The following is a 27,521-nucleotide window of genomic DNA, read 5'->3' as shown; positions in this document are numbered from 1 at the left end:
GAATAGGGTGCCCGCTCCTGCCCAGGGCTCTGCCCTGGCCCTGTGAACTCTGATGACTCAGATAGGCCCTGTTCTCCTCCTTTCAGGGTGCAGACCATGTGGCTAGGGCGCTTAACTGCAGTGGACACAGGGAGAGACGGTTCTCGAAAGAAATGCCCCCCCCCACCATCAAAGAAATGGCCTCAGTAAGGTTCTGAGGGATGAATAGGAGTTCGCTAGGGCTCGGAGACTAAGTGCTGGGATCAGGTCTGTTTTGCGTTTTCAGCCCTGACCTGCAGCCCAATCTTGGGTCTATGTCTTGCGGATCATGTGGAATAAACATCCTCTGCTGCCCCTAGGGTATCATTCCTTGTCCCTGATTATCCGTGACTGTTGGCCCCACTGGTCCTGCTCGTGTTCCTTTAGACCTGAGTGCAGGCTGGGACCTGTTTCTGCTTTCTGCAGTTCAACCTGTAAGTTGCCCAGACCCATCAGACTCTCTGTCAGGGTTAGCTTGGGCGGTCAACTTCACCCAGCCCTAGGGCTGCCTGGGAAGGGCTCTCAGCTGAAGAAATGCCCACATCAGACCAGCCCGCGGGCATGTCTGTAGAGTCCACTGTGGGCGGGGTCACCTCTAAGCTGTGTAAGAAAGCTGGCAGAGCAAGCTAGGGGGAGCAAGCCACCCAGCAGCATTCTCGTGCAATCTCTGCCTCGAACTCCTGTCTGGAATTCCTGCTCTGGCTTCCCTAGACTTTATCCATAAGCCAAATAAACCCTTTCCTCCCAGAGTCGCTTTTGGTCAGCATTTTATCACAGCAAACAAACAAACAAACAAAACCCCAAAACCTAAAAAAAAAAAAACAAACTGGGATGCCCTCTTACTGCCCTTTAACAGGGGTGGGGTGTGGAAAGAAATTCCATCCAAGGTCAAACCCAAGCACAGCGTGTCAGCACATTCACTTCCTTGCATGGTACACAAGGACATATACTATGTCACATAGGCCCCACAGCACATCTACACGCTGGTTCACACCCAACAGTGAATCAGAGAACAAATACACAAGAATCCCACACAGACACACACATGCACACTGACACATATACACACAAACTCACACACCCACACACAGACGCATACCGATACACACACAGACCCCCCCAAACACACACACGCAAAGACAACACCCCTCATCCTTGTCCACGGCTGCCAGAACAGCCGGAGACAAGCCATCTTTCAGGGGCGGTAACCTACCCAGCATTCCTCCTGGGTCACCATGCTTGCTGGAGAGTCCTTTGGGCATCTCATCTCTCCTTTTCACCTGTGACCTGTCCTGGCCACTCAGGATTCACCCCACCCCTCCTCTTCTCCCCTGAAACCCGGAGTGCCCTGTCCCCAGCACAGTGACTAACCATGCCACCACGCCCAAGTCCCTCTGGAGTCTGCTCTGCTCCCTTGCCTGCTCTGTACCCACCTTTTCCACTCCAGAACAGCCCTCACAGCCCCCACACCTGGCTGGAGCACAGCTACTGCTTCCCTTGGCAACACGTACCCACTATGGCACTTGGCCTCCCCAGCCCCCAGCCCCCAGCCGGAAGCTCAGACGTCTCAGACTAATGGACTATGTATGCGCTCTTGTCTCTAGGCACCACAAAGAGCTCTGCCCCCCTCTCCTGCTGTCAGCTGGGAGACACACTGTTGCCACTGACTGACTAATGGCTTTTAGGAGGACAGAGTATCGGTCCATTACATGAATGTATCTATCGATCGGCAGGCACCCGGATTTGAGCTCTGCGAGGCAACACAGCTCTGGAAACACGAAAGTGGCCTCAGTAGAGGGAGGACACAGTGATTACAGGAGGGAGGCTTGGAGGTACTTCTCTGGCGGAGTGTCAACTAGCCTTCCCGGTACCCTCTGACCCCTGGCCCCAACCTATGGAATAAGGTGTTTGATAGGGGATTCCAACTCTCACACTGGGTGGGTACTGGTCAGGGAACACCTAGGGAGGGCACTGGGCAGCTCAGGTCAGGAGATCACGGGAGGGGGGTTGGGAGGGGCAGTGCAAGGACTATTCCCCTGTGAAGTGGCAGCCAAAGGTCTCTGGATTAGGGGAGGCTCATGTCCCCTTAAGTCTCCAGTAGGTCGCTTGGCTGGGGTTGGGGTGTTGAAGAGAAGGACTGGAGAGTAACGGAGACTTTGGAGGTGCTGGGGCTGTGGGTCCCGCACAGCCAGGCGTTCTGGATCTTCCTGCTCAAAGCCACGATACCCAGCTCCAGCTGCTGAGTCTTTCTGAACCCCAGCAATGGCAGCCGTTATGACTGGGGAAGCAGGTGCTGCAGTACAAAGATCCAGGGGTCAAGGGGATGGCAACAGATTCAACCCCTGGGCCCTTCTCCTAGGTGGCTGGAGGAGCAATGACACAAGCTTCCTCTTTCCACTGTGGTGGGGCATGGGACAGTGTCCCTTCCCTTCCTCCAACTCCCATGGGTGGGAAGAGACAGGCAGATATGGGCTTTGGGGTCCTTCTCACGAGTAGGTGTGGCTCAGCGGGATTGTAGGAATTCTGTCATGGACACGGAGGGTTGCACCTGGCCTTTAGGAGAGGCCTCTTTATTAATGACTCATAGATCTGGCATCTCTACTTACACAATTACTGCGTTAGGACGTTTTAATGAAAGTTCCATACAAGTGCGTGGGTTGGGTCTCTGCAGTCCCCACAGCAGTGTGAAGGTGGCCAGCTGGGAAATGGAGGCCGTGCTGCCAAGCTCCCAACAGACCTGCCTGCAGGCTCTCAAAGTCCCTGCTTTCCCAGGTAGGCGAAAGGGGCTTGCTCAAAGACTCAGGGATCCAGCCCCAGAGGCTGCCCTCCCCCAGCCTGCTGAGCAGCTCCTGGTCTTTCAGACCAGCAGTCTGCTGGGAACTCAGGCTGCAAGAGGCACCCGCGACCTCCCCACCCCATCAAGGTCACTCTGGAGTGGTCTTTGAAGCACTTCCCTGCCCTTCTCTGAGGTGTGTTTGCCCTCGACAGAAGGCATTGATTTTTCCAAGCGAAGCGGGAGGAGGTCAGTGTGGGCCTTCTCTGAGTCAGCAGGGCCTTGTGAGGGCTCTGGGCTCTGCCTTCTTCAGCTCTGGAAGCCTTGGTACAGGGCTTCAAACCTGTAGCTGGCCTCCGAAATACACTGGTTGTCAAGTAAGGGTCTGTGGTGTCTGTGGAAGCCTTACCACCACGGAAGCTGGCACAGGAGCAGCCTGGGGCTAGGAAGAGAAGCCTACTGTGGTCCCCTTCGGGGACAAAGGATCCGACAGTAGAGAAAGAGAGGCCAGTCTTGCTTTCTCAGCCTGGTGACAAGGAAGGACTTGGCAAGCACCAAACACCCTGCCCTCAGGTACCAACATAATCCCCACCCACTAGCTGAGTCCCAGCAGTATGGGCAGAGCCCACACTGCCTGCTTTTGAGATGTAACACCCCAGCTCATTGTCATTAAACGCAGAAAGGATGCCCTGGGCCAACCCATCTGTAGATCTCTCCTGGGCAGACAAGCCGGACCAGTTCATACATTCCCTAAGGCAGGGACAGCACAGCCGCAGCCAACACAGACACCTAACAGGAAGTGTGGGCTTTTGAAGGGTTAGCCTCTCCGAGTCCATTCCGGTGTATTTAATCATCAGCTTATACAGTTTGATTTTTTTTTTTTTTTTTGCCTTTTAATGAGAGCCTCCCAAATTCCCACTATGTTCCTGGGCACTCTTGCCACGGGCCTGGGAACCTCACAGCGTGCGGGACACATAAAGGCAACACTGAGTACCCAGCCTGAGCCGTGCCACTCAGGGCAAGCCCTGGTTTTCCAGAAAAGCAACTTGACTGAAAGTTAATTTAAAATGTATTTAGGAAACAATAAGAGGGAGTGTAGGAGAACCCCCAAGGAACCAAGTTCTGAGAAATAAGGGCTGCTTTATGGAAACGGAGACAATTATCAACGCTCTTAGAGGTGCAGTAAAATAGAGAGGAAACAGGACGGATTAATAACAAAACCGTGACAATTAAAGAGATAGCGCCCCAGAGCTGCTTCACGAGCCCATCTGTAGTGCCACCAGGCATTGCACAGCTGTGAAAAGAGTCATCAGACTGTCACCTCAGACTCAGGTTCCTTTCTGCCTGGGGTCCGTTAGGAGGAAGTAGCTCACTGAGGGGAAGGGCCAGAACCAGTGAGGTGTTTGCATGCACCCCTTGTTTCCCAGTGGACCTGCCACTGTCACTGCTATTTGTCACAGCAAAAGAAAAAAAGAAAGAAAAAAGCGTGAGCTGTCTTAAATGTCGCTCTGTGGGAAACTAAGTAGATGCTAAAATGATGTTTAGAGACATTAAGGAAATTCGCATGATAATGGCCAATTTACTGTGAATAAAGCTAGAATGCAAATCCCCGAAACATCCTTGCAGGGAGGCCAAAAAAGCAGGCACAGGGGACAGCAGGAAAGGGAACAGCAGCCAGGTGGGCCAGGTGGTTTCCCCTACTCCATCGTTTCCTATTTAAATAACAGCAGCAATAATAATAATTCGTGTTCGCTGAGAAACTGACCATACCTGGACCGCTGGAATCCTCCCTAGGAGTCTACGAGGTGATCTGGTTTGCACCCATTTCACAGAGACTCCAAGAAGCTAAATGACTGGCCTGAGGTTCCCCACTGGTCCAATCCCGAGACAGCTGCTCTCAGCCCTGCCAGGTTGCTAAGAGTCTGACCAGGAGATGGGGGGATGGGCATGGGGGGTGAAACTGACTGGAAATAAGCAGGAATGCTGCCTGGCTGCACTGCCCTGGCCTTCTGAGGTGGGGAGGATAGACCAGGTGGAGGGCACGTGGTTAGCTGGTGGGTGGACTGTCAGGATGGGTGTGCAGGTGGGTGGGCAGGTGGGCATGTGGGTGAACAGGTGAGTGGGTAGGCAGGTGGCTGCTTCGTGCTTGGAACATCCTTGGTGCTGGTATAAGAGAAAGGAGAAAGACACCGAAAGCCAGGGCCCTGGGCCTAGCACGAACCAGGACAATCTGTCAGGTCTCTTCAGCCCTCAGGAAGAGGCTGGAACAGCAGGAGCCCAGGCTGAGTTCAGATCACTACTGCCCCAAGCCAGAGAGGGCTTCCTGGAGCCCTAGGCTTCCTGTGGTTTGGGGAGCACTTGGAGTCCTTCCAGGGATGGGTGAAGCCCACTAAGGGAATCCATGCTCTCCAGCTGGTGACACATCCAGCTGTCTGGATGTCCCAGCCATATCAGGAGGCAGATGTCCCAGTAGGGAAGGGGCCTACATTCCCGGACACTGGCTCAGACATCAGCCACCCTGAATTCTACATCCTGCCCAGGCTCTAGGCCACTGTAGTTCTCTCCCTGGGCCTCAGTTTCTTGGGGTGGCCTGAGGACATTCATGCTGCGGGGCTGCTGGGGACAGTCTGTGGCCCTATTCGTGGGAGCTGTGCAGGCCTACACCCTCAGCCTGCTGTGCACTCTGTGGTTAATTCTCTGAGCTGACCTTCCCGGGGGAGCAGCCTTCAACTCACCATCCCAACAGACACAGGGCCTTCGTGTGTGCCTACCATGAGCTGGGTGTTTTTCCTCAGTGCTGGAGCTCCCAAGAGTTCGGCTTTCCAGGATTCCCTTCCCATGGGACAGACAGACAGACAGCAAACAGGAAACCGGACACACTGCCAGGTGATGGTAATATATAAAGGGGACCAAAGGAGTGTGTATGGAGTACGGTGTGATGCGTGGGGGGTGTGGAGGAGTTGGAGGGGAGGTGTGATGACAGTCTTCCTGGATGGAGACTCTGGCCATGCACCTGGTGGAATGAAGGGAGCCAGCCCCCCAGATTTTCATGGGAGGAGGTGTTCCGTTAGATCGGAAGCATTTGTTAAGGCCCCTGAGGCCGCTGTGCTGGGTGAGCAAAAGTGAAGAGGATTTTGATTCCACTGGCTGGTTTTGATTTCCATTTTTAAAGTGTCACTCTGCTCTGAGGGAAAAAGAGTAGGGCAGGGAGACAGGCAGGAGGCTCTCGCCTCAGTGTGGGGCAAGGTGGCTAGCAGCCTGGGCTGAGCATTCAGGCAGTCCACCTGCGTTCAAATGCTGATAGCTGACCTTCTGGGTCAGCTATTGGGCCAGTCACCCAATTGCTATGGGCCTCACTTTCCTGGTCTACAGACATAAATGGCGGAGCGCTGGGCAGGGAAATCAGCGGACAGGCCGTGCAGATGTTTGCAACACATCTGGAGGAAGGGAACAGAACACAGAAAAGTCCCAAGATTCAGAGGCCTCACCTCACCTGGAGGGGGAGGTGATAAAACAGTGAGCAACTCTTGGGGAGAGGAGTCTCTTCAGGAACACAGAGGGCTCCAGGGGCCTTTGTGAGACTTCACACATACTGCAGTGGGGTTTTTAGTGACTCAGCTCCTGAGTCATTCACGTTTCAGCTCTGTCCCTAGCACCCACATGACCCAAGCCCACACTGACTGGGCCTCGGTTTCCCAATCTGTGAAGTGAGGACCTGTCTGATGACCTGTCTGAGCATACTCCCTGAGCATCTGCTATGAGCCGCAGGCAGCCCCAACATGGGCTGAGAGCCTGGACCCTCCAGAAACCACAAGAAAACAAGCTGTTGGGACTTTCAGCAGGAGACAGAGGAAACCTAAAAGCCTGGGTAGGGGGCTGGTCTGGGTACAGTAACCACTGAAATACGCAATCAAGGAAGAGGATGAAGCGCTACCGCCTGAGGAAGGCAGAGCCCCCCAGAGAGGGTAAAGAGAGATTCAAGGTGTGGAGGGCACTGGGGTCTCAGGGAGCTGAGTTTCAGTTCACCTGAACAGAGATGGAGAATCTGAACAAAAGTTCCTCTGTCAAATTCAATGAAGGCAGCGAATCTCCGACTCGCCCTGGGCTCCACTACTCCCTAACTCAGGGACACAGGGCAGGACAACAGGCCGAAGCTCCATATACCTAGCTGTTTAATTTGGCACCTGGGTTTGCCTTCAGCCAGGCAGTCACATGGCTCAAGAATGAGATGGAGTAACAGAGTGACTATTCACAAGGTTTGAGGGATCAGGACTGTGCCACAGCCCCAGGATCTCTAATATTGTTGCAGAAGCCTCAACTTAGAGGCTGCCCAGGGCTTGTCACTTACCAAGCCCCCCGCTCTGCCCCCGGAAGCCATGGGCCCAGTAGTGGCCCCACTGCTAGCTGGGTAACCCATGGTACAGCTTTCCCCTGTTTCCCCTATAGCAGGGCAGGTGGGCCCTAGAGCTGGGCAGCTGACCACAGCTACCTGCATCTACATCCTGCCCAGCTGGCCACGTGGCCTTGAGCCTCAGTCTCCCCTAGAGGCCCCGTACCTATTGCTCAGCTCAGCTGACAGAAAGCCTCCCCAGGGGCAAGGTGACAAATGGGTTTGCCACGATCACCCTCTTGGCTTCTCCTCTGGAGGCTTCGTGCCCCAGCAAGGGGAGGCCGTGTGCCAGAGAAGCCAGGGAGCCGGACAGCCAAGATGCTGATGTATAGAAGCCAAGATGTCTTCTATGCAAGTCAGGATGAAGAGGGAAAAGCTGCAGGCTGAGCTCAGAAGATATCGCCCATAGTTCTGCACCCTGTCCCTCTAGTCTCCCAGGGGACCCTGGGGTGCCAAAGGAGAAGATCCCACATGGCTGTCCAACTCTCTCCCCTTGCTTCTCCTCTGAAAAACTGAAGCCTCATGCTACATCACTGCACATCCAAGGGCAGAAAGGGACTGGGAAGTAGTGTGTGAACGTGGCCAGTGACTAGAACACTCTATCCCAACACATCATGCCCTATGGGCTTCTGGGCCATGGTTTGAGTGGGCAACCAGGTAGCCTCAGGCACAACTTCCCAAATCCCAAGAGGAAACCAGGAAGGCAGAGACGGCTGGGGCTTACAGTATTTAATGTCCCAAATGGACGGACTGACACTTTCCCTCAGATTCCAGGTTCTGTACCATTCCAAGCTCTAGGCACACCCCTGCCACCTCTTCTGCTCCTGCACCCCAAAGGTACAGCAGGGCACTTGGCATACAGCCAGTGCATAGCACATTCACGGTGGTGAAAACCAGTGTTGGAAGGGGGAGCACTCGACAGCTAAGCCAGGGACGTGGGGAGCAGAGGTGGGACCTCGGTACATCTCCAGGTCCTGTGGGCCTCCAGGTAGGCAAACGCTCCAGCTGAGATTACAGAACACTGATAACCTTCATCGCCCTTCTGGGCAGCAGGTGAGCACCCCAAAGAAGAGGGTGGAGGAGGCCCGTTCCAACTAAAGCTTGGCCACAGCAAGATGGTTCTCAGACGGAGGCGCCCACAGGCACCCCCACCAGGCCCTGTTGGCCCGTGGGCTCTGCGCAGAGTGTTCCGTGGTAACAGACCCTGGGTTCATACTTTGGGAAGCCCCGCCGTTAGGCGCAGTGAACGGACTGCTCACTGTCTAGCTTTCCCTGGGTCTGGGGCTTGCTTTCCACCTGAATGGCTGCTCTCCCCACCCTCGCCTCCTACCACAGGAGTCAGCCTGGAGCTCATCCAAAGGAAGTCAGGCAGTGGCTGTCTCCCGCATGATAGACAGGCAGTTACTCGGTCCGTAAGCACAAGGGGCTGTAAGTGCATCTGATTAATTATTCACGCCATTCATTATTGAAAAGGTCGCTACCTGGGAGCTGCTCCAGAAGTGGCTAACAAGCTCGCCCGTACCTCCCAGGAGAAACAGCCAAGGTTCGCTGTGTGCCTACTATGCGCCGGGCACCCCGGAATAACCCAAGGTAGGGTACGCAGCCCGGGCTTCTCATGGGGACTGGAAGGCCGAAGGGTGACATAACAGTCTGAAACTGTAGTGGTGGGAAGTGGCAGAGCCAGGGGTGGGCCGGTCAGTCCTCTGCAGGGCCCAGTGGTCTCTATGCTGGGAGGTGTAGGTGGCCAGTCACCCACAGAGCCCAGTGGTCACCGTGCTGGGACCAGCAGGTCACCAGCAAGAGGGCTCAAGATGACCTTGCAGCCTGGGCTCTGGGATGCGACCCCCCAGGGATGCTGTGCTCAGAGAGTCTGGGACCCCAGCTACTTTTCAAGCCCCAGACCCTGCCCACCCCAGATCCTGGGCCCAAGAGCAGGCATGTTTGTCTCTGTCCTTTGGGTGAGTTGACCTCATGAGACAAGTGCTTTCAAAGCCCTCAGCTCTAGGCAGCAACGCTGCCATCAACATCAGACTGGCAAAGGGCAGAGATAACAGCTGCCCAGATGAGGCCGGACACAGCCGTCCTCAAAGCCCTTGATGCATCACCTGCCTTACCAGCAGCCTTCTCTCTGCTGAGCCTCCACGGGACAGCCCTCCCGAGTCACCTCCAGGTAGGGATGGAAAAAGAACTAAAGAATAGAGTTGAGATTTATTTCCTGACCTCATGCTGGAAACTCTTCCCCAATCCCTGACAAGCTTTCTTTCCTTTGACCAGACCACCAAAACTTCTCCTTTCGCCTTGGCAACTAGGAAACTCAAGTGACAACCTGTCTCTTCAGCTTCTCCCCTGGACACACGTGTGCCTCCTTGGCAAACAGTAAGGGCAAAAAATAGCCAGGTCACCCCCGTGATCCAAATGCAGCAGCAGCAGTAATAATAGAGCCGAGTCCACCCAGACTCTTGTTTCGGACACTCACCAGGCGGATGAACTCTGGAAGGCCATCAGGGGTGGGCTGTGTGTGTCTCCCCGAAGCGTGTGGACGGCCTGGAGGGCTGGTGGCAGGGCACCCGGGGGAGGCTGCGGCTGCGGGGCCGGCTGTCCTGGCCGATGGGCTCGTGCAGGGTTCCCCCACCGCCGGGGGTCCTGTTTCATCCACCGTCCGTGGATGCCCCACCGGGTCAGGTAAACCTTGCAAATGTCGTAGTTCATGGCGGAATAATAGAGCAGGTCCAGGACCAGCAGCGTAAGCACGAAGAAGCCATAGATCCACACTCCCAGCAGTGCCGTGTAGTTGCTGGGGAAGGAGAAGCAGGGACTGAGCCAAGCACTCCCAGAAGCCCCAGCCCCCTCCGGCAGCACCCACCACAGGTTGACGAGCACACACTGCTCGCACCAGGATTCACCCCTCACACTCCCTCTGAGCGTTCACTGCGCTGGACCTGCCCTATGCTCTAAGTTAGGTTCCCTGGGCCCTTCCCTGACAGGCACTCCTGCAGGAGCCCAGAGCTTTCTAAACTGGGTACTGGCGTTCCCATGATTCACGAGCCTTTTCCTTCTGATCCTAGAGATCTCTTAATCTCCTCCATGACTTTATTTTTTTTTAAAGATAGGACCAGGCTGGTCTTGAACTTGCTGTGTAGCCCAAGAGAACCTTGAGTTTCTGATCCTCCTGCCACCACTTCCAGAGTGTTGGGGTGACAAGTGCTTGGTTTGTGTGGTGATGGGAATGGAACTTGGGGCTTCTTGCTTGTTAAGTGAGCACCTTACTAGCTGAGCTACTTCCTGGCCTCTCCATCACCTATCTTTTCCCTCACACAGCATTTACCCCACAGAGGCTGCAGAAGTGGCAAGACCCCTGAGGGTTTAGCATTTCAAACGCTTCCAACCCATTGCAAGCCTTGCTGTCTCTTTACAAGTTGCTTGCATGCTGAAGCACACGTCTGGCCACTCCCAGCACAGGGCCTTTGCACAGGCCACACCCTCTGCCAGGTAGCCTTTTCCACATCCCCACCTCCTTCCCTTCTGCCCGATTGTTCCTGGTACCCTCATTTGAGACTCTTCCAACCCCCCCCAAACCTTCATTAAGCCCAGCCTCTCCTCTAGACCCCATCCTTTGGCTTATCTGTTCCCTCGACCCCTCTTCCCCCAGGTTGGGGTCTCAGTCCCCTAGGGTGGGCTGCCTCCAGGCTTGCCCACAGCTGGGTTTCCGAGATTCTGATAGCACCCGCCACAGACTGGGTTGTTAACCACTCCAGTGACACCCACCTCAGTCTGTTCCCTGCCATGGGCAGCTGCTTGAGTGGGTGTGGCCAGAAAGGGTGTTGAGAAGAGGCCAACTGGAAACCTCCACTCCAGGGGGACCTGTGGGCTCAGTCCAGACAGGACCCTTGAGTGCTGTAGCCCCCGGGGACCCCATTTGGAACTGGAGCTCCAGCCTGCCCTGGGTTCCTAGCTCTGACTCGCTGTGTGGTCTACGAGAAATTCAGCCCATCTCCAGGTTTGTAGGGGACAGCCTTGTCTCTCTTCATCTTCCAAGGCTGACCCCAAGTTCCACCTGTGACCTCTGGTGGAGAGAAGGTGGCTAGCCTCTGCTCAGCCCTGCCAGGGCAGAAGCAGAGCCAATAAGCCCGCTCTCATTCTCTATTCAGGAGAATCTTTTCCAGCTGGCCAAGTTCTTGGATTGAAGACTTCTCTTGGGAGTCAGGGTCGGGTGGGGGAGGGGCTGTTGGTAAGGCTCTGCCCTGCGTGCTGTGCACAAGGAGCTTGGCAGCCTCAAGACAGGTGCTCAGAACTCAGTGCCAGTTAGTATTTGGGGTCAGTACCACTCAGTGCTCAGTACTCAGCAAATCCTAAACAGAGGGGTCTTAGCTCCTTTCTGTAACCCCACTTCTCAGACAGCATCTACCACCCAAGAGTGTAAATAACTGACAGCCAAGCACTTGGCCTTTTGTTAATGAACATTAGCTTTGCCTGGAAGTGTAAGGGCACAGCAAAGAGATAATGCCAGAGGAAAAGGGCCAAGAACCCAACTCACTCGCAGGCTGAAGTCTCACGGGAGACAGATGTCTAGGTGGGCTCTGGTCCCAGGCGCCCAGCTCTCCCCAGATTTCTCTCTCTTGCAGCCCCCATGGCAGGGCTATGAGAACCAGGCTGTTCCTGGTGGTTCCCATGGCAGCAGCCTGGGGGCTGAGGAGGCGGGAAGGGAGCAGGGCCGTTCTCCGCAGATGCTGTTTGGCATCCAGAGCAAGAGGGGTGGTGGCCCTGTCTGGAGCTTGAAACACTCCAGAAGTGAGCTCAGGGCAAGGGGTCCCTCTGCTCTGCACAGTGCTAAGGCAGAAGGAAACAGACCTGTCGTGTCTACGATGAAAATTGGGCAGAGAGAAGCACCCCAGGGGGACCAAAGTCTTCTCTGAGATCCCCCAGCCTTGATGGCAGTACCAGGGCTTGAATTCTTCAGAGAACCTTGGCCAAGCCCAACATGAGCGGTTCCAAGGGGTCCCACCTAAGACTTAATAGCCACACACCTGTGATGCGCCTCTGATGGGTCAACCCCCTGCCTCAGGTGTACCCTGGTGCTGGGTCACAGCTTGGCCATCAGGAAGCCTTCTTGAGCTTCAAGTGGCTCCCCACACCACGGAGATTCTGAGGTCATCCCATGGCCTGTTTTCATGGCTAAGCTGTTGCCCCTTGAGACCGCAGATTCCCGGAAGGCACGCTGGGACCAAACTTGTCCTGGCATGCCCGACACGTCGTTGTAGTACTGACACAGCGAGAACCGGGGATGGTCAGGACACGGGTGGCCATGCTACTGACCAGAACTGGCCAGGTGTTAGAGCTTCGTGAATGGCACGCCAACGGGGAACAGGGTGGGAAAGTAGGATTTCCATCCCAGGCCAGGAGTTTAGAGTCAGGTCCCTACAACCTCAGACTGTGCTAAATCATGGGAAATCCCAAGGCCAAATCTAAAACAGACACCAGTGTACTCTCATCCTGGCTCCACCTGTACCCGGAATTAAGAACGAGTCCTGTCCCCTCTAGCCTGAGCATTCTGACTAATGAAAGAAAGGTCTCTTTCCATGTATGAGCACGGCTTGGCCTTGGGCCTCTGCTGCCAGACAGTATCCCCGCCTGTCCGTTTATTTATTTCCGATTCTACAGAAGGTGCTGCCTACAGGAAATGTGCCCTGTGTGTGGCAGGTGGGGTGCCAGGACCACAGACCTCAACAGCTTGCAGCTCCCCCTAGGCCATGCTCTCTAAGGGCTGCCAGCTGCAAGGATTTGAGTCTTTAATTTTTAAAACGCAATTTGAAATATGCAATCTGGAAATTAACTGCATCCAGATGCCGGTGGAGGGCGAAGATAAAAGACAGAGGCTGAGGCGGCGCATCTGTGCGCGCCCAGCCTCAGACAGTGGCAGTCACGGCGCGCGGGTCTGGGTGAGTCAGCTTCCGTAGGGTTTCCAAAGTGATAATGGAACCTTCCCACCGGAGGACTTGCAGTGTGTCTGTGGAGCAGAGAGGCTACGTCAGCAGCCATCAGCAGACAGCTGCAGCAGCAGCCTGGCCTGGGATGGAAATCCCCGTCCTCCATCCGGAAGTCATGGGAGCAGTGGTCCAGCCCATCAGTCAGGGCAGGATGACCCCTGGCTGCAGCTGGTTGGTTGGATGGGAATGGGTATAGCCTTTTGCAGACTTCATCCATAAACCGAGAACACAGAGCACACTGTGGAAATGGCCTGGTCAGCCTTTCAGTGGAGACGCCAGCTCAGGAGGTGGGAGCCACTGGGACCCAAATTCAGGTCTTCAAAATTCACTTTCCATGGTCAGAAGGAGATGAACCTTAGTTTCTGCTTTGAAGTAGGAGTGAGTACACGTCCTACTTTTGGGGGGTCACTGTGAAGCTTCACAAACCGGCAGGAGAAGGGACCAGGGGCTGCAGCTTGGCTGGTGGAGTTTTTGGTTTGGGTTTTGGTTTTTTCCTGGTGTGAATTAAGCTCTGGGTTTTATCCACAGTCCCACATAAGATGTGCACGGTTGCACAGGCCTGTAATCTCAACTCTTGGAAGGTGGAGGCAGGAGGACCAGTCACTCAAGGTCATTCTTGGCTACATAGAAAGTTGGTAACTAGCCTGGGCTACATGAGACCCTGTCTCAAACAAATAAAAAACACATAGAGAAGAAACCAATGAGGGCAGGCAAAACACAGAGGAAGCCAGGAATGGTGGCACACACCTTGATCCCAGCACATGGGAGGCTGAGGTACAAGGATCTCCAGCTTGTGGCTAGCCTGGGCTACAGAATGAGGCATTGTATCTACACTCACAAATAAAAACCACAGAGGATGTCCTCAATAGGTCCAGGCCTAGAAAGGTACAGCACCTTGCCTAAGGTCACACCTCAAGACAGAGGTCGGCTGGTACAGTCGTGGCTGGCACGGGCCTGAGCCTTGCATTTAGTAACCTGGGAATTAGAGCTCACTTGCCTTAAAAATGCCCATTCCTTGCCAGGGTGGTGTCCCTGTGGGGTCAGCTGCTGTCCCTTCCAGCTAATGGACTTAACCAAAGGGCTGGGCCACAGGGTCAGGAGGCACCATGCTGCAAGAGCCAGTTGAACCCAGACACAACTCAGTTCCTGAACGAACAAGCAGATGCCGCTCTCCAGAGCTGAGGCGGAACTGGCTGTGATGGAGACAGCACTGTCCAGAGCCGTGCGAGCAGAGGCACCATGGCCTTTCCTAGTGGAGCCACAGAAGCGCTACATGTGACTTCCCCATTGTCCCTTTCCCTCTGCCACAAATCACCCTGCCCTAAGTGGGGACCGCTACACCAGCCTAGGCCATAACACTTCATGTGCAGAGCCACGAGTGTCCCATGAGGATGTCACCTCAGCACAGCTTGGTCCGTGCGACAGCTGGACAGGTGTTGCTGTGGCCTGGTGTGCTGTGTGGTTTGAAGACACACTTCCACCCTCCCTGGGCCTCAGCCCTGGCTATTGCACTTGTTCACCTATAATCGCTCTGTATGGATGGCAGGGAAGTCCTGGAGAGGGGAGGAGGGTGTCTATTTATAGGCTTGGGGGAAGGGGTGTTTAGACAAGCATGATAGTTCTAGAAGGTCTTCTCACGATGATGGTGTGTAAGGAGATTTCACACCTGACAAGCCTCGGCGGGATCATGACTCTGTGGTCCCCACCCTAGTCTAGATAGCCACGTTCAGAGTGCAAAGCATGCTTCAAGATGCCCGGAGGCCATGGCAGAGGCCACATGGGGTAATCATGGTGCTGGGACTCAGACTGGTAACTCCACACTGTGGGAGCTTCACTCTGACCACTGAGAAAGGAGAGATTTGGCAGAGGCCAGGAAGAAGAGGACTTGACTAGCCTGTGAGGTCCAGGAGTGCCGACTGCTGTCTTCCTGGAGACCCGATCTCCACACCTGCAGGTCCCTATCCCTAAGCCACCTCTTGACATCCTGTCCCTGGAGTTGGGGGAGACACATACACACACAGACAGAGAGAGAGAAAGAGAGAGCGGACGGACTGTTCTCTCCTACAGCTCTGAACAAAGGCCTCCCCTGACTTGTCGGGGAAAGGCCTGCCTGGGAGGGGTGCAGAGTGCCTGGCTGGCCCTCATTTGGCCCTTGGCTGCCTGCACGGCTGGAAGCAGGCATCTTGCTGCGGTGGTGGAATCGGCAAAGCAGCCTCCTATCGTTCCGTGGCTCGCCTTTCTGCCAAGCAGCCGGACCCGCCACACACCACTCTTCATCCAAAAAACACAAATAAATAAAGCACTGGAGAGACACAGCTTCAGCTAGGTCACCAGCCTGCTTCCTGATGACTCATGGTGGAGAGGGCGGAGCCTGCATTCTGAACAGGCCCCTCTGGGGTCATAGCTGGCTAGGCCCCCACAGGTTTGAATCTGAGATTCTGGGTCTCCTGCCTCAGTGGAGATGGGACAGCTCCCTTGGCCACAGACAAGCCCCCAGCTTCCTGGACATGTGGCTAGAATGACAGAACAATGCTCCTGTGTCCCCAGCCTCAAGTTTTGTCATCACCTGCTGGGGTCAAGGACGAGAGACCTCGTCAGCATGTTTTTGGTCCCTTCGTTTTTTCCTCCCAGAGGGTCTGTGAGGCTGATCAAGACTATAGGCCCACAGTGGCTGTATATCTACAAATGATCTCCACACTGTGAGTCCACCCTATGATGACCTTCTTTGGCCATGTTTCAGGCTGTCATCCTGACTTCCCGCTCCCCAAGACTCATCCTCCTGTCACCCCCCTCTGCTACCAACTCTACTTGGAAGCCAAGCCCTGCTGCAGCTCCCTGGGCCTGAGTTCTCCCCACGAAGTCCCTGAGTCTAGAAGCAGGACAGAGGGCTCCCATGGCCCCTCTGTGGAGCTTGATTCCCACCCAAGCCACATTGTGGCTTTTGTGGACTGGTTAGGTCCACAGGGGCCTCATCGGAAGAACTGTCCCAACCAACTGGAAGGCACCACCTTGGCTAGGAAGCCGAGCTGCTACCTTGGAGGCCTCTCCCCTATCTGGGAAGCCCCGCCCCCATCTGAAAGGCTCCGCCCCTGGTTGGGAGGCTCCACCCTGGCTAAGAAGCCCCGCCCCTGGCTGGGAAGCCCCTTCCTGGCTAGGTGGCCAGGTCTAACAGTTTCATTCCTGTCCTCTCCTCCTCCTCGGCAAGGAGTGTGCCCAGAGTTACTCTTCCTTTCACCTGTGTCTGCCTCACTTTGCCTCTAGGTCTTGTCTCCCTTAGAAGGGGTGCTGGCTCGGTGGTGAGGAGTAGGGCCCAGCTGCCTGTCCAGGGTCACCTCACATCCTCAGAGGGCTATGCTCTCATCTATGGAAAGGAGATATCAGGATGATGGATGGAGACTCACACAGGAGGATGTGCTAGGTCAACAGGCTCCACATCTGTCAAGGGATACTGGTGTCAGCACGGTGCATGTGGGATGGCTGCTCCCGACATCTGACAGGTAGAGGCTGGGGATGGTCCTACAAAGCCCAGGTGATCTCACAGTGACTGACTAGACCCCAACATCAGGGTGCCTTGTGAGGGATCCCTGCCTGGGATCTTAGGCCTCTCCCTAAGTTCTGCCTCTATCAGAAGAACTCTCTGGAGTTCTTAAGAGGACTTCCAGAGCCCTAGGATGGCTGTGGTCCCCACTGTTCTCGTGGCTCAAATTTGCTGTAGCTGGGCACTTCTATGGCATGCACAGCAGGACAGACAGCACGGAGACTCACAGCCGCTATACCCTAGGAATGCTTCTGAAGGCTGAGGAACAAAAAAACTCAAGCTAAGCTTCAGAGCCTCACTCACTGTTCCCACTCCCTCTGGGGGAAGGCCCTTGTACTGGCAGCCAGCAGCAACAGCCAGGCCCCTGTGCCTGCTTTGTGGGAAACCCTGTGTGAGCAGATTATAGAAACCTGTGGGCTTCTAAGGAAGGCTCCCAGACCCCAGGCGCCAGACCTCTGTCGAGGAAGTCTGGTTGTGGGGCTCAGCCTCTGCCTGGCTTACATGGGGCACCTGTAGCAACCTGGAGTCCTGACCTCATTCCTGGTGCTACCCTTTCCCCTCAAGGAACTAGCCCATGGTCTTACAAAAGGCTTAGGCCGAATTCTAGGCTCGGTTCCAGGCCCACTATGATGGACGGGGCTTGCTGAGCTACTTCACACACAGGATTATTCCGAGGCCCAAGCAGATGGCAGGATATTCAGGGGAAGCACGGTGCATCTGAGAGAGGAGCTCTCAGAAGCTGGCCGTGGTGGGAGGAGGAGAGCTTTGGATGATAGTCAGGGAGTCTGCATCCCCTGCCCACCCGAAGGGAAGCGGCACCTTCCCCAGAGTGAGCACAGTCTGGTCGCAAAGCCTAAAGCCTCAAGCCCCAGCGTCAGATGAAGCTAGAGGCTTGGCTTCTCGGCCCTGCTGCTCCCAGCGCTAGCACAAATCTTATTAACAGCCACTCCACAAGATCCCCATCCAGTCCATTATCCCTACCTTGGAAAAATGCTTCAACCCCAGGAGTCAGCCTAGTGTGTGCTGGGAAAGGATTTGAAGCTTCCCATAATGCCAAGGAAGATAAGAATGCCTGACTGTTGACCAGTTATAGAGTTACTAGTCTACACAGCTGAAAAAGGAAAAAAACAAAACAAAACAAAAACAGAAAGAAAAAAAAACAATCAAGAACAACAACAACAAAATGTCCAGCAGTTGTGGCTCATGTCTTTAATCCCAGCACTGGAGAGACAGGGGCAGGCGGATCTTTATGAGCTCGGAAGCTAGTCTAGTTTACAGAGAGAGTTCCAGGACAGCCAGGGCTACCAGAGAAACCCTGTCTCAAAACAAAACAAAACAAAACAACAACAAATAAGCAAAAACCTGAGGCCAGAAAATGTGAAATCAAGACCAGAAATCAAGGCCCATCCTATGAACTCAGCCCTCAGGAGGCTTCATGCATGTCCTGGGGCCATCCTGTGAGCTCCTGCCTTGAAAGCAAGGCAGAGAGATGCAGAGTTATTGCTTCCAAGTAGCATAATTGCAAACAGGAGAGAATCGATTGAAAAAAATGTCACGAAAACCGAGGACAAAATTCATAAATAAAGACCCCTAAGTTTTATCATCTATAGTCAGAAAGGTAAAAAAGAAAGAGGCTATTTCTGAAAGCAACATGAAAAGCTAGAAACAAACGCAGGCAACACGCACGACTTCCCTACGAAGAAAATCAAAAGCATTACAAAAGCACATTTGAAGAGCTGGGCTAGCTCAGTGGCAGAACGCTTGCCTAGAAAAGTTGAATCAATGGGCAAAGGGGCTGTGTGTTTTTTTTCTTTTCTTTTTTGTTTTGTTTTGTTTGTTTGTTTGTTTATTTGTTTGTTGGCTGTGTGTTCTTGCATGGAAACAGTCAACACCAAAAACTGAAAAAGAAGCAATGTCATAATTTTTTCCCCTTATTCTAAGCTGTCATTCAGAAACTGAAGTAGTCGGCACTAGTAGGATTTTGGGGTTTGTTTTGATGAGGGCAGGGATAGGAAGGAGCAGGAGAATCAGATAAGCAACTTCTAAAATTCAGGTGCTAACGAGCCTGGGATGATTAAAACACAGAAGCATGAAGACAGAGCAGAAGTCAGCAGCTTCACATTGTAACACTCGGATATGACATGGGCCAGCAAAGGCCACGGGGCTATGACACTCTGTCCTGGTGCTCACGTGTGGTACATAATAGCACAGCATGAGTTTTTGAATATCAAACCACTGGACAGTTTAGCAAGGAACATGGGGCTTTGTTGGCCTTTGGAGGTGAAATGTTCCTCACAGGCTCATGTGCTTGGACACCTGGTCTCCAGATGGTGGTGTTGTTGGTGAAGGCTGTGGAACCATTCAGACAGGGAGCCTTGCTGGAAGAACTGAGTCGCCAGGGGCTGGCCTAGAGTCTTTGGAACCCGGACACACTTCCTCTTCATGCCCTTCTTCCCAGGTACAGTATGGCCAGCCAGCTTCCTTCTCTTTCTGTTACACTTACCCTGTCTGCCGCCATTTCTTCCCTGCATTGATGGACTGTGTCCTCAGGAACTGTGAGACAAGATAAGCCCTTTCTCCCTTAGGTTGCTTTAGTCAGGGTATTTTATCACAGTGATGGGAAAAGAAACCAAGACACTCTTGTCATAAAACTTACAAGCCTGACCTAAACGACAGATAAGAGACCGGGAGGTAAAATTTGAAACATGAAATAGAGAACATAGGAGAAAGGCCTCTTAGAAGAAGAGGCCTTTCTCAAAAGGACATGTATTAGACAGTATAAAAAAATAAATAGAAGCTGGGCATGTTGGCTCACTCAGGGAGGCAGAGGCAGGCAGATTGCTGTGAGTTCAAGGCCAGCCTGGTCTACAAAACGAGTCCAAGACAGCCAAGATGACACAGAAAAACCCTACTTCGAAAAACAAACAAACAAACAAAAGGAAAACATTCTGTGATCATAAGACGGGTTTTGAGCATGTGTGAAATGCACCTCTAAGTGAAAGGCACACTGGAAAATATTTGTATCGTGTCTCCTTCATATATAAAGATTCCCTGCTAAAAATAAGAAAAACACCAAAAATGTAATATTAAAAAAAAAAAAAAAAGGCAAAACCACACCAACAGTCAGCACACAAGAAACACAATTTCCCTGAACACTGTAAAGGACAGTCAACTTGGTAAGTATGTGCCACTTTTACCAGTCATGTTCTACCAGCAAATTCCTCTTGGAGATCTGATCCCAACATCTTTTAACTCTGCCCCCAAAGATCAGTCTCATGCAAACTGGATTTTTAAAAAAAGGCACCAAATAGTTCTGGTGACTTCCAAGCATCACAGACTTGACCCCACTCAACCATGCCCTAGGCCCATTTCTCAGGTGGGAACTAGAAAGCTCAGAGAGCAAGTCAGTCTTTGCAAAGTCCCTTCTAAGCCCGCCTCCTTGCCTCTGCAGATTCCCCAGAGAAGGGGTGGGCAGTGGCTGGAGGAGTTGGTGGGGGGTTGGTACTCACTTGTGCATGTAGCCCTCGGGGCCGGCTGTGAGGTTTGCCTGCATGACCGCCTGGAACTCCGTCTCGTTGCAGCAATATTTGAAGACCGTGTTGTTATGGTGACAGCAAAGGACGAAGGTTTTGTTGTCCGAGAGCCGGGGGCAGTGGAAACCGAAGTGGTAGCGGCCCTTGTGGTCCGTGTAGGGCTCACAGACCCGGAAATGTGCCGACAGGACTGGAATACAGAGACACCAGGTTTGCCAGGGGCCCCTTGGCAGCCCACAGGTGCTGCTCCAGGGTCCTGCTGGCCCTCACCTTCCATAGGAACTTTATGGTCCAGGAAGAGCCTCGCTTCTTCCCCAAAGCGTCCTGGAGCCCTGACCCCCAGCTTTGCCACACTAGTCTTAATAGCCCAGTCTGAGTGCTCTTTGGGGCTCCTTGAAGCTCACCCTTAGGTGGATTTTCTCCAGCATCTCAGCCTGTAGTGACTAGGCACCTAAGGGCCTAGTTCTGAGGGCTTCTTCACTTAATCTGCATGGCCACTCTAGCAGGCGGGCTTGTGATGTCACTTCACAGGTAGAGAAGCTGAGGCCAGGAGGCCCAAAGGACTCAATGGAGCTGGTCAGTGGCGATGATACAGGATTCAAAGCCAGCTCCTGCATATTCTCTCTCTGTCTCTCTCTCTCTTGCTCTCTCTTTCTCTCTCGCTTACTCCAGAGTAGGCTGGGTATAAGCCACGTTTTCCTAGGTGTCAGGCCACAAAGGAGTGTAAGACCTGGGGCCCACCTATATTAAAAGTACCAGCTCCTCTGTGCCTTACAGTCTAGAAGCTGTTGTCTCAGACCCGAGCAAGGTTCAACCTGGGTCCCACACATACAGTGAGAGGGCTGTGCTGGCCCACGGAAGGAGGCCCCTATTCAGCTTTCTCTGCTGCAGAGCAGGATGTGCTGATGGTGATAAACAGGACCGAATGCGAACAAAGCAACAATGGAAAAGCTGGAGCGGCTGTCTCTGGCTTAATTAGTATCTTCATAAAGGGCTCACTGTATCTAATTTGTATCACTGAAAAGGGGCTTCTTGGCACAGGCAAATCTCAGGCACAAAGGCCCCGGCTTCTTAGAGCTCCCACAAGAAGCGCTGTCTGGCTGAGAGGTTATTAGATTGCAGCCCACACAGCGCCACCGCGGGGGACCCCAGCGGGCCAGCTGGCAGGGGGCGGGCACCCTGAGGGCTGGCCCCAGGCTGGCTCCAAAGGCCCTTCCCCGAAGGATAGTTCCTCCTTCCGTGAACACAGTGGGAGGTAGTGGTTCTCCAGGCTCCAGCACACCCTTCACCTTGAGAAGAACCTGTCCGGGGACCCAGAGGCCGCTTGGTGATGCCCCAGAGATGTCAGTGTACTTGGGCAGGGGACCACTGCCCCAAGAGCAACTGCACACAGCGAGATGAACAGTGAGAGGCAGAGGAGAGCATTCAAGTCCCATGACCCTTGCATGACTTGAAGCCCTGTCGCGGCTGTGTGCTCCATGTGGGCACCCGGCAAGGCTGGACATTCCTAGGGTGCTAGCTGAAAGACTAAGCCTGGCTCTGGGACTATTGGCTATAAGACCCAGCATATAGGAGGAGGCTGCCTGGCCTTGGCAGAAGCAATTGTGGACACTCCTACAAGCGTGAGCCTGGCAGGTCCTGCCCAGGACCCAGTTCACAGCCCCATAGCTGTCCCTGGGTGCTCTGGCCTTAGTCATTTGCCAGTGACTGGGACACCCTGCTGATTCCCCAGGGTTGGAGGAGCTGGGGACCAGGATTGAGACCCCCTGGCCTCCTCTCTTGTTGGAGAAAGATCAGTGCCCCTGTGGCGGGGCTCCAAGGAGCTCTTTGCACACTGGTGAGTGCACATTCACTGCCTCCAGCTCTTGTGGACCCCAGCACCCCAGCACTTGTATAAAGCATGATGAACCCTAGCTCTGGTGACCCAAGCAGGTCACAATTCTCCAGTTGTGTGACCATCACTCACTTGCCTTCTCTGAGTCCCTGTCCTCAGTGGTAACAGGAGATGACTGAGTCTTCATGCCCAGGATAATGAGGACCAGGTCCTCTATCACATGAAGAAGAGCTGGGGAGGTGAGGACCAAGGGCCTCCTATCACATGGGAAGGGCTGGGGAGGTGGTGGCCCCAGACTCTGGCCTCAGCTTGGCTTCTGCTCTGCTCTCCTGGGAGTGCTATCCCCACCCAGCCCCTTCACAATCTTTCCTCTGAGCTACACCCCAAGCAAAGGATGAGGGAAGGAAGCCACGGGCCCTGAGCAATCGCTTGGTCATGATGTGGGGAAGGTTCAGAGAGGAGAGGAAGAGCCACACACAGCAGACAGAAAGAGACAGACACACGATTGAGAAAGAGATATGAGAGAGACATGTGAAAGAGATATACAAAAGAAACAGAGAGATACATGAGAGATACACAGAGAGGTGGGAAAATATACAAAGAAACAGAATGATACAGAAGAGGAGAGAGGGTGGGACACAGACAGACAATGCCATGAGAGCCTCTGTGTAGGGTCAGGCTCAGGCTAGGTCCTGGCTGGCCATGCTGGGCTGTCTCTAGTCTTGGCTCAGTTCTAGTTTGGAGGCACAGAGGGTCTGGTTTCTGTAAGTCCAAGCTTGCCTGCAGCATCACCCAGAGACTGACTAGTGCCAGGAGGGTGTGGCTCTAGTGCCCAGGGTCTGAATCTTAGCCCCTCCACTAGCTATATTCTCCAGCCTTAGTTCTCACCTATCAAAGAGGTAGACTGGCATTGCCTGATTTTGATTTGCAGAACTAGAGGAGCAAGTGTGAGTTGCAGGCGCTTGGCAGTCCCATGCCCCCCCCCCCCCCCCCGGCATCCAAAGGGCCTCAGCGCACCTCAGGACAACATCATCAGGAGACTAAGGTATCCTTGTCCTGTTGACACGAAAAGCCCCAGCTGCAGCCCTGCCCTGGAAGGGTCCCTTCCCACATTCCCTCCTATCCCCTGAGCCCCACAGAAGTTTTACCTGCAGGAAACAGCAGGGAGAATACGGCGAGCACGTTCCGGGACCGCTGGCTACAACTGGTCATCATCCGGCTGGCATTGGCCCGTCCGGCGCTGCCTGTGTAAGACAGAGAGTCGCGGCAACTGTCTCCCCACACTTGCTTTGTTACCCGCAGAGGAGGGACAGCAGACAGGCAGCAGCCAGCAGGAGCCGGGGCGGGCGAATGGAGGATAAAAACACCTCCATCCAATTTCCTCTCTGGCATGAGTGACCTTCCCCCAGCAGCCCCATCACCTCCTTTGCTTTTCACGGCAAAATGAGACTTAATCAAAGGATGCCGATGGCGCAGGTGGTGAAATCACCATCCATCTGAAGTGTCCAGGAGGAGGGGGATGACAGGTCCACTACCTCTGCCACCTCAGGGCTAGGGACACCGCCTCCCTGCGCTATCTCTGAAGGCGACTTCCATTAACCTTTCTGCAAGCAGACACAGACCAGGCCACACTTCTAGGCACGAGGGACACAGCAGCCGACCAAAGAGAAAGCAAACAGTGGAGAAGGAAGCCTTTCCTGATGTCATGTGTCCCAGGGTAGAAGCCCTAGCACTCATGGGTGAACAGGGGCCAGTGCTGGGAGACTCGGACCACAGACTCGGACCACAGCAGAAGCTCCACCGTGTACTCACACCTGATACCCACAGTCTTTACTTGCAGCAGCCAAAATAACCTAAGTCTCCACAGACACCAGGGGATAAACCAAACACATGTATACACACACAGTAGAATATTATTCAGCCTTAAAAAGAAAGGTAATGAACTGGGAATGTAGCTCAGTGGTAGAGTGCTTGCTTTGAGTGTGCAAGGCCCCAGGTTCAATTCCCAGTACTGCAAAAAGGAAAGGAGGTTCTGAAACACTCTACTGAGTGGGAGAATTGGCTAGCCGTTGTATTTGCTGAACTAAGACAGACCCAGAAATACAAACATGGAGTAATCCGGCTGACTGTCACTCAGGGAAAGTGCCCAGAAGAGTCATATCTGTAGAAAAAGGGACCTAGAACTTGGTGACCACAGCCTATGTGGTGCATAGGTAGGGGACCTTGTGCTCCTCCCCAGCTTGGCTGTCTACCCCATCCCTATGTCCCTGCCATCTTCAGGATAGACTCCAGCCCCTTCACATGGTTCTGGTGTCTCCAGAGCAAAGATCAGCATTCCGGGGACAGTCTGGGACAATGCCCAAGTGCACTGCCAAAAAATACAGTTCAGCATTGCAAGAGCCATGTCCACAGAGGGGTGCCACTTTCTCTGCCCACACTGTTCCGTTCCAGGCCTTACCTCAGCCTTCTTCAGCCAGTTTGCTGCCACCTCACTCTGGTTACAGAGGGAAGAGGTGGGAGAGTGTCAACAAGGGAGAACTTTACTTTGTCTCCTCAGAGATCAGAGAGCTGGGGTTGGCTGAGGGCCACTGAGATGATCCGGAGGTTGGCCAGGCATGTATGTGAAAAGCCTTTCCTTTTCCAGAAGCCTGGGTCTTGAGGAGTGTGTGTGTGTGTGTGTGTGTGTGTGTGTGTGTGTGTGTGTGTGTGTTTGACCTCTAGGGACCTTTAGTAGTTAAGTTTGCCAAAGAGAGGGGACAAGCTTGACTCTCAGATAAATGTCGCCAAAGCTCAGCACTGTGAGTCTTGATGGTGGCATGGCTCCTATGGCCTTGGGGAGGGCCCGTCTGTACCCTACTCCCCTCCTGTTTCCTCTTGAGCTGTAAGCTGCTTAATTGTTCCGTGCTTGACCTCCCGCCCCTGGCCCTCCTGGGAGGAAGAACAGAGATTAAGGCTTTTGAGAACATTTAGGAAAGGATTTCCATGTGGAAACCCACAGGGCCGGCTCTGAAAAATGCACTGTGAGGAGAAAGCACCCCTGAGATGCCTGCACCACTTGGGGGTGGGGATGGAGGTTCTCACACTACAGCTCAGGGAAGGGAGGCCTGAAGAGATTGTCTGGGTCTCCAGATGCCCCGCCCCCTTCCTGGCCTGTGGGGAGGGGCTGCCTGACTTCTGTTTCTATATCAAGAAGGGGATTGGGGTTGCTGAATCAAAGAGCTGCTGGCTTGAGGCATCCACCTCAGCGCTCTGTCTCAGTCCCCCCTCCCAGCAAAGTCCCCGAATATTGGCTGAGGCTGTGGAGGCTGTCATTGATGCTGGGGTCAGTCCAGGTCCTGCTCCCTTGGAGTCACATAAGTAACTAAGTACCTCCAGGATTTCTGCCCTTATTTCAACTTGCCCCTCAACTCAGACCTGTGAGGCCCTGCCCCCTCCTGACACCAGTATCTTAATTCACTTACTCTCCTGCTAGGTTTTCCTCCCTTCGCTGGCCACTGAGACAGGAGGCAAAATGGACCCAGAACTCACTCTACCTCCCATAGCCAAACAGCACCCAGGGTCTGCAAGGCCTTCTGGGGAATGCATGCCACCAGTCTCCTCTGAGACTGATGCTCCTGCCACCTTCAGAGCCAACTGTGTACTCTCCAGCCTGTGGCCCAGCAGGTCCTGCCCACAATAATCGACCCTGTGGCCGAGTCTGACTGTGAACCAGCCTTCGACGGTCTCAGTGGTTTTCAGCTCCGTGGTCCAACAGGGCGCTTTTTTTCCTACCCGGCTCTGGCCTCAGAGAAGCCAACCAGGATTAAAAGCCCCTGTGGGGAGGGAGCATCACACAGTCACATACTCCTGTCTGGGACGTGCAGAAAGTGGCATCTGCTGGATTTCAGTCCACTGGAGAGGGACAGGGACTGTGATAGCCCTAGAGGTGGCTGCCTTACGCTGGCTGGGTCTTCACAGAGCATGCTCTGCCCCACACAGCACTGCATCATCTCGGCTAATTTCCACACTAACCCGATACCCACAGACCATTTCGGCAGAGAGGAAACGAAGACTCAGAGAGGTCGAGTGACCAGCCCAGACTCACATAGCCACTCAGCCTGGAGACGGGAGACAAAGAGCATTCCACCTCCCAATGCCAAAACAGTATGGGAGCGAGCGCGCGGCACAGGCTCATCTGAGATTTATCCCTGTGTCTTCCAGCACTTCGAAAACTGGTCAACTGCCTAAGATGGTAGCTCTCCTGCTACCCGTAGGACCTGAGTAGCCTGAGAGGGATGTGGGACTTCCCTGGCTGAGGTTTGACAGGATCCAGGATCACGGTTGGCACACACCACCATGGCCCACCCTCTCTGCCGGTCAGCTGGGGAACGCTGCTCTAAGATTACAGCGTTATTTTTAAACACCGAAGTTGGTGAGGCCGGGAGGGGAGGAAGAAGGGCCTGTGAAGAGAAACAGAGCTTGGTGACATGGATGAGACCGCCAAGAATGGATCTGTTTTCACATCAGCAGGGCTCTGCAGGGCAAGGGCATGGTGAGCAAGGGACAGCGGAACAGGAGAGAGATAATGGAGGGCCTCCTCAGTGGCCTGGACAGACACCCAGCAACTTTGGTTTCCTGCTGCCTGTCATTAGTCCTGATGCCAGCCTGCTGGGCATGAGCAGGGTATCCGGATGGCCTAGAGGGTCAGGAATGTGGGAGCAATCCTCAAGGCCAGTCACTCTGCCTGGGGCTACCTTCTGGCTCTGCCACCTTTTGTAACCACATCTCTAGTGACAGGAAGAGCCACCTTCAGTCTTCTGCGTCCTGGAACAAGGGTTGAAACCGTCCGCACTCACACGAGCACTGTGCTGCCCCAAGACTCTTTCCGTAGTAGCGTGAAGCCAGCATCATTGCCTTTAACTCTCCGTATCAGCACTCCTCACCAGCCCAGCTCCCAGGCAGCCATGGTCCCCATTCCACAATGCACATCAGACACTTTAGGAAGCAATCGCACACTTTAGAAGTCAAGGCCTTTCTCCACGCTGGGGCCTTGGTGCTCACCACTCCATCACTCCATACCACCTACTGTATAGATTTCTGCCTCCAAGGCCTATGCTCCCCTGAACCTTTGCTGTTCCTACCTTCCAACCCCAGGTCACCCTCCCCACCCTGCAGCCAGGACCAGAGGCTCAAGGGCCTGCTCCTCTGCAGACAGGAGCCACAAGGACACGTCACTGGCCAACTCAGGTCCCCGAAGCACACGAAGAAGCTGAGAGCTTCAGGGAGGAAGTGCTGCTCTGCCTTCTGGGTTCCAAGTGGCCTCTTGCCTCCCCTGCACTGGCACTGCCTTCTGAACCATTTGGGATGTTCATATCAGATCTGCCTCTGTGGCACAGGTCAGTGTCACCTTGTCTCTGAAGCAGCCATGGTACCGGATGAACACTGGATGAGCTGCCATAGGGAGACAGGTAA

General features: G+C 54.0%; 1 protein-coding gene across 8 annotated transcripts in view; it reads right to left on the bottom strand.

Annotated features, from left to right (window-relative positions):
• Shisal1 (shisa like 1) overlaps positions 1-27,521 on the bottom strand; it is a 107,103-nt gene that overhangs the window by 15,817 nt on the left and 63,765 nt on the right. For all 8 annotated transcript variants that reach the window (XM_060388912.1, XM_021630839.2, XM_060388910.1 and 5 more), the window contains exons 2-4: positions 23,219-23,314; positions 20,213-20,426; positions 9,658-9,975 (exon numbers count right to left, since the gene is read on the bottom strand). In XM_060388912.1, the coding sequence (XP_060244895.1) occupies positions 9,658-9,975; positions 20,213-20,426; positions 23,219-23,285 (599 nt within the window). In that variant the 5' untranslated portion in view covers positions 23,286-23,314. The remainder of the gene's footprint in view (positions 1-9,657; positions 9,976-20,212; positions 20,427-23,218; positions 23,315-27,521) is intronic.

Source organism: Meriones unguiculatus, chromosome 8 (genome assembly GCF_030254825.1).
Source record: "Meriones unguiculatus strain TT.TT164.6M chromosome 8, Bangor_MerUng_6.1, whole genome shotgun sequence".
Taxonomy (NCBI): Eukaryota; Metazoa; Chordata; class Mammalia; order Rodentia; family Muridae; genus Meriones; species Meriones unguiculatus.
Note: the sequence above shows the minus strand (reverse complement) of the source record. Positions and strands in the feature narration are given on the sequence as shown.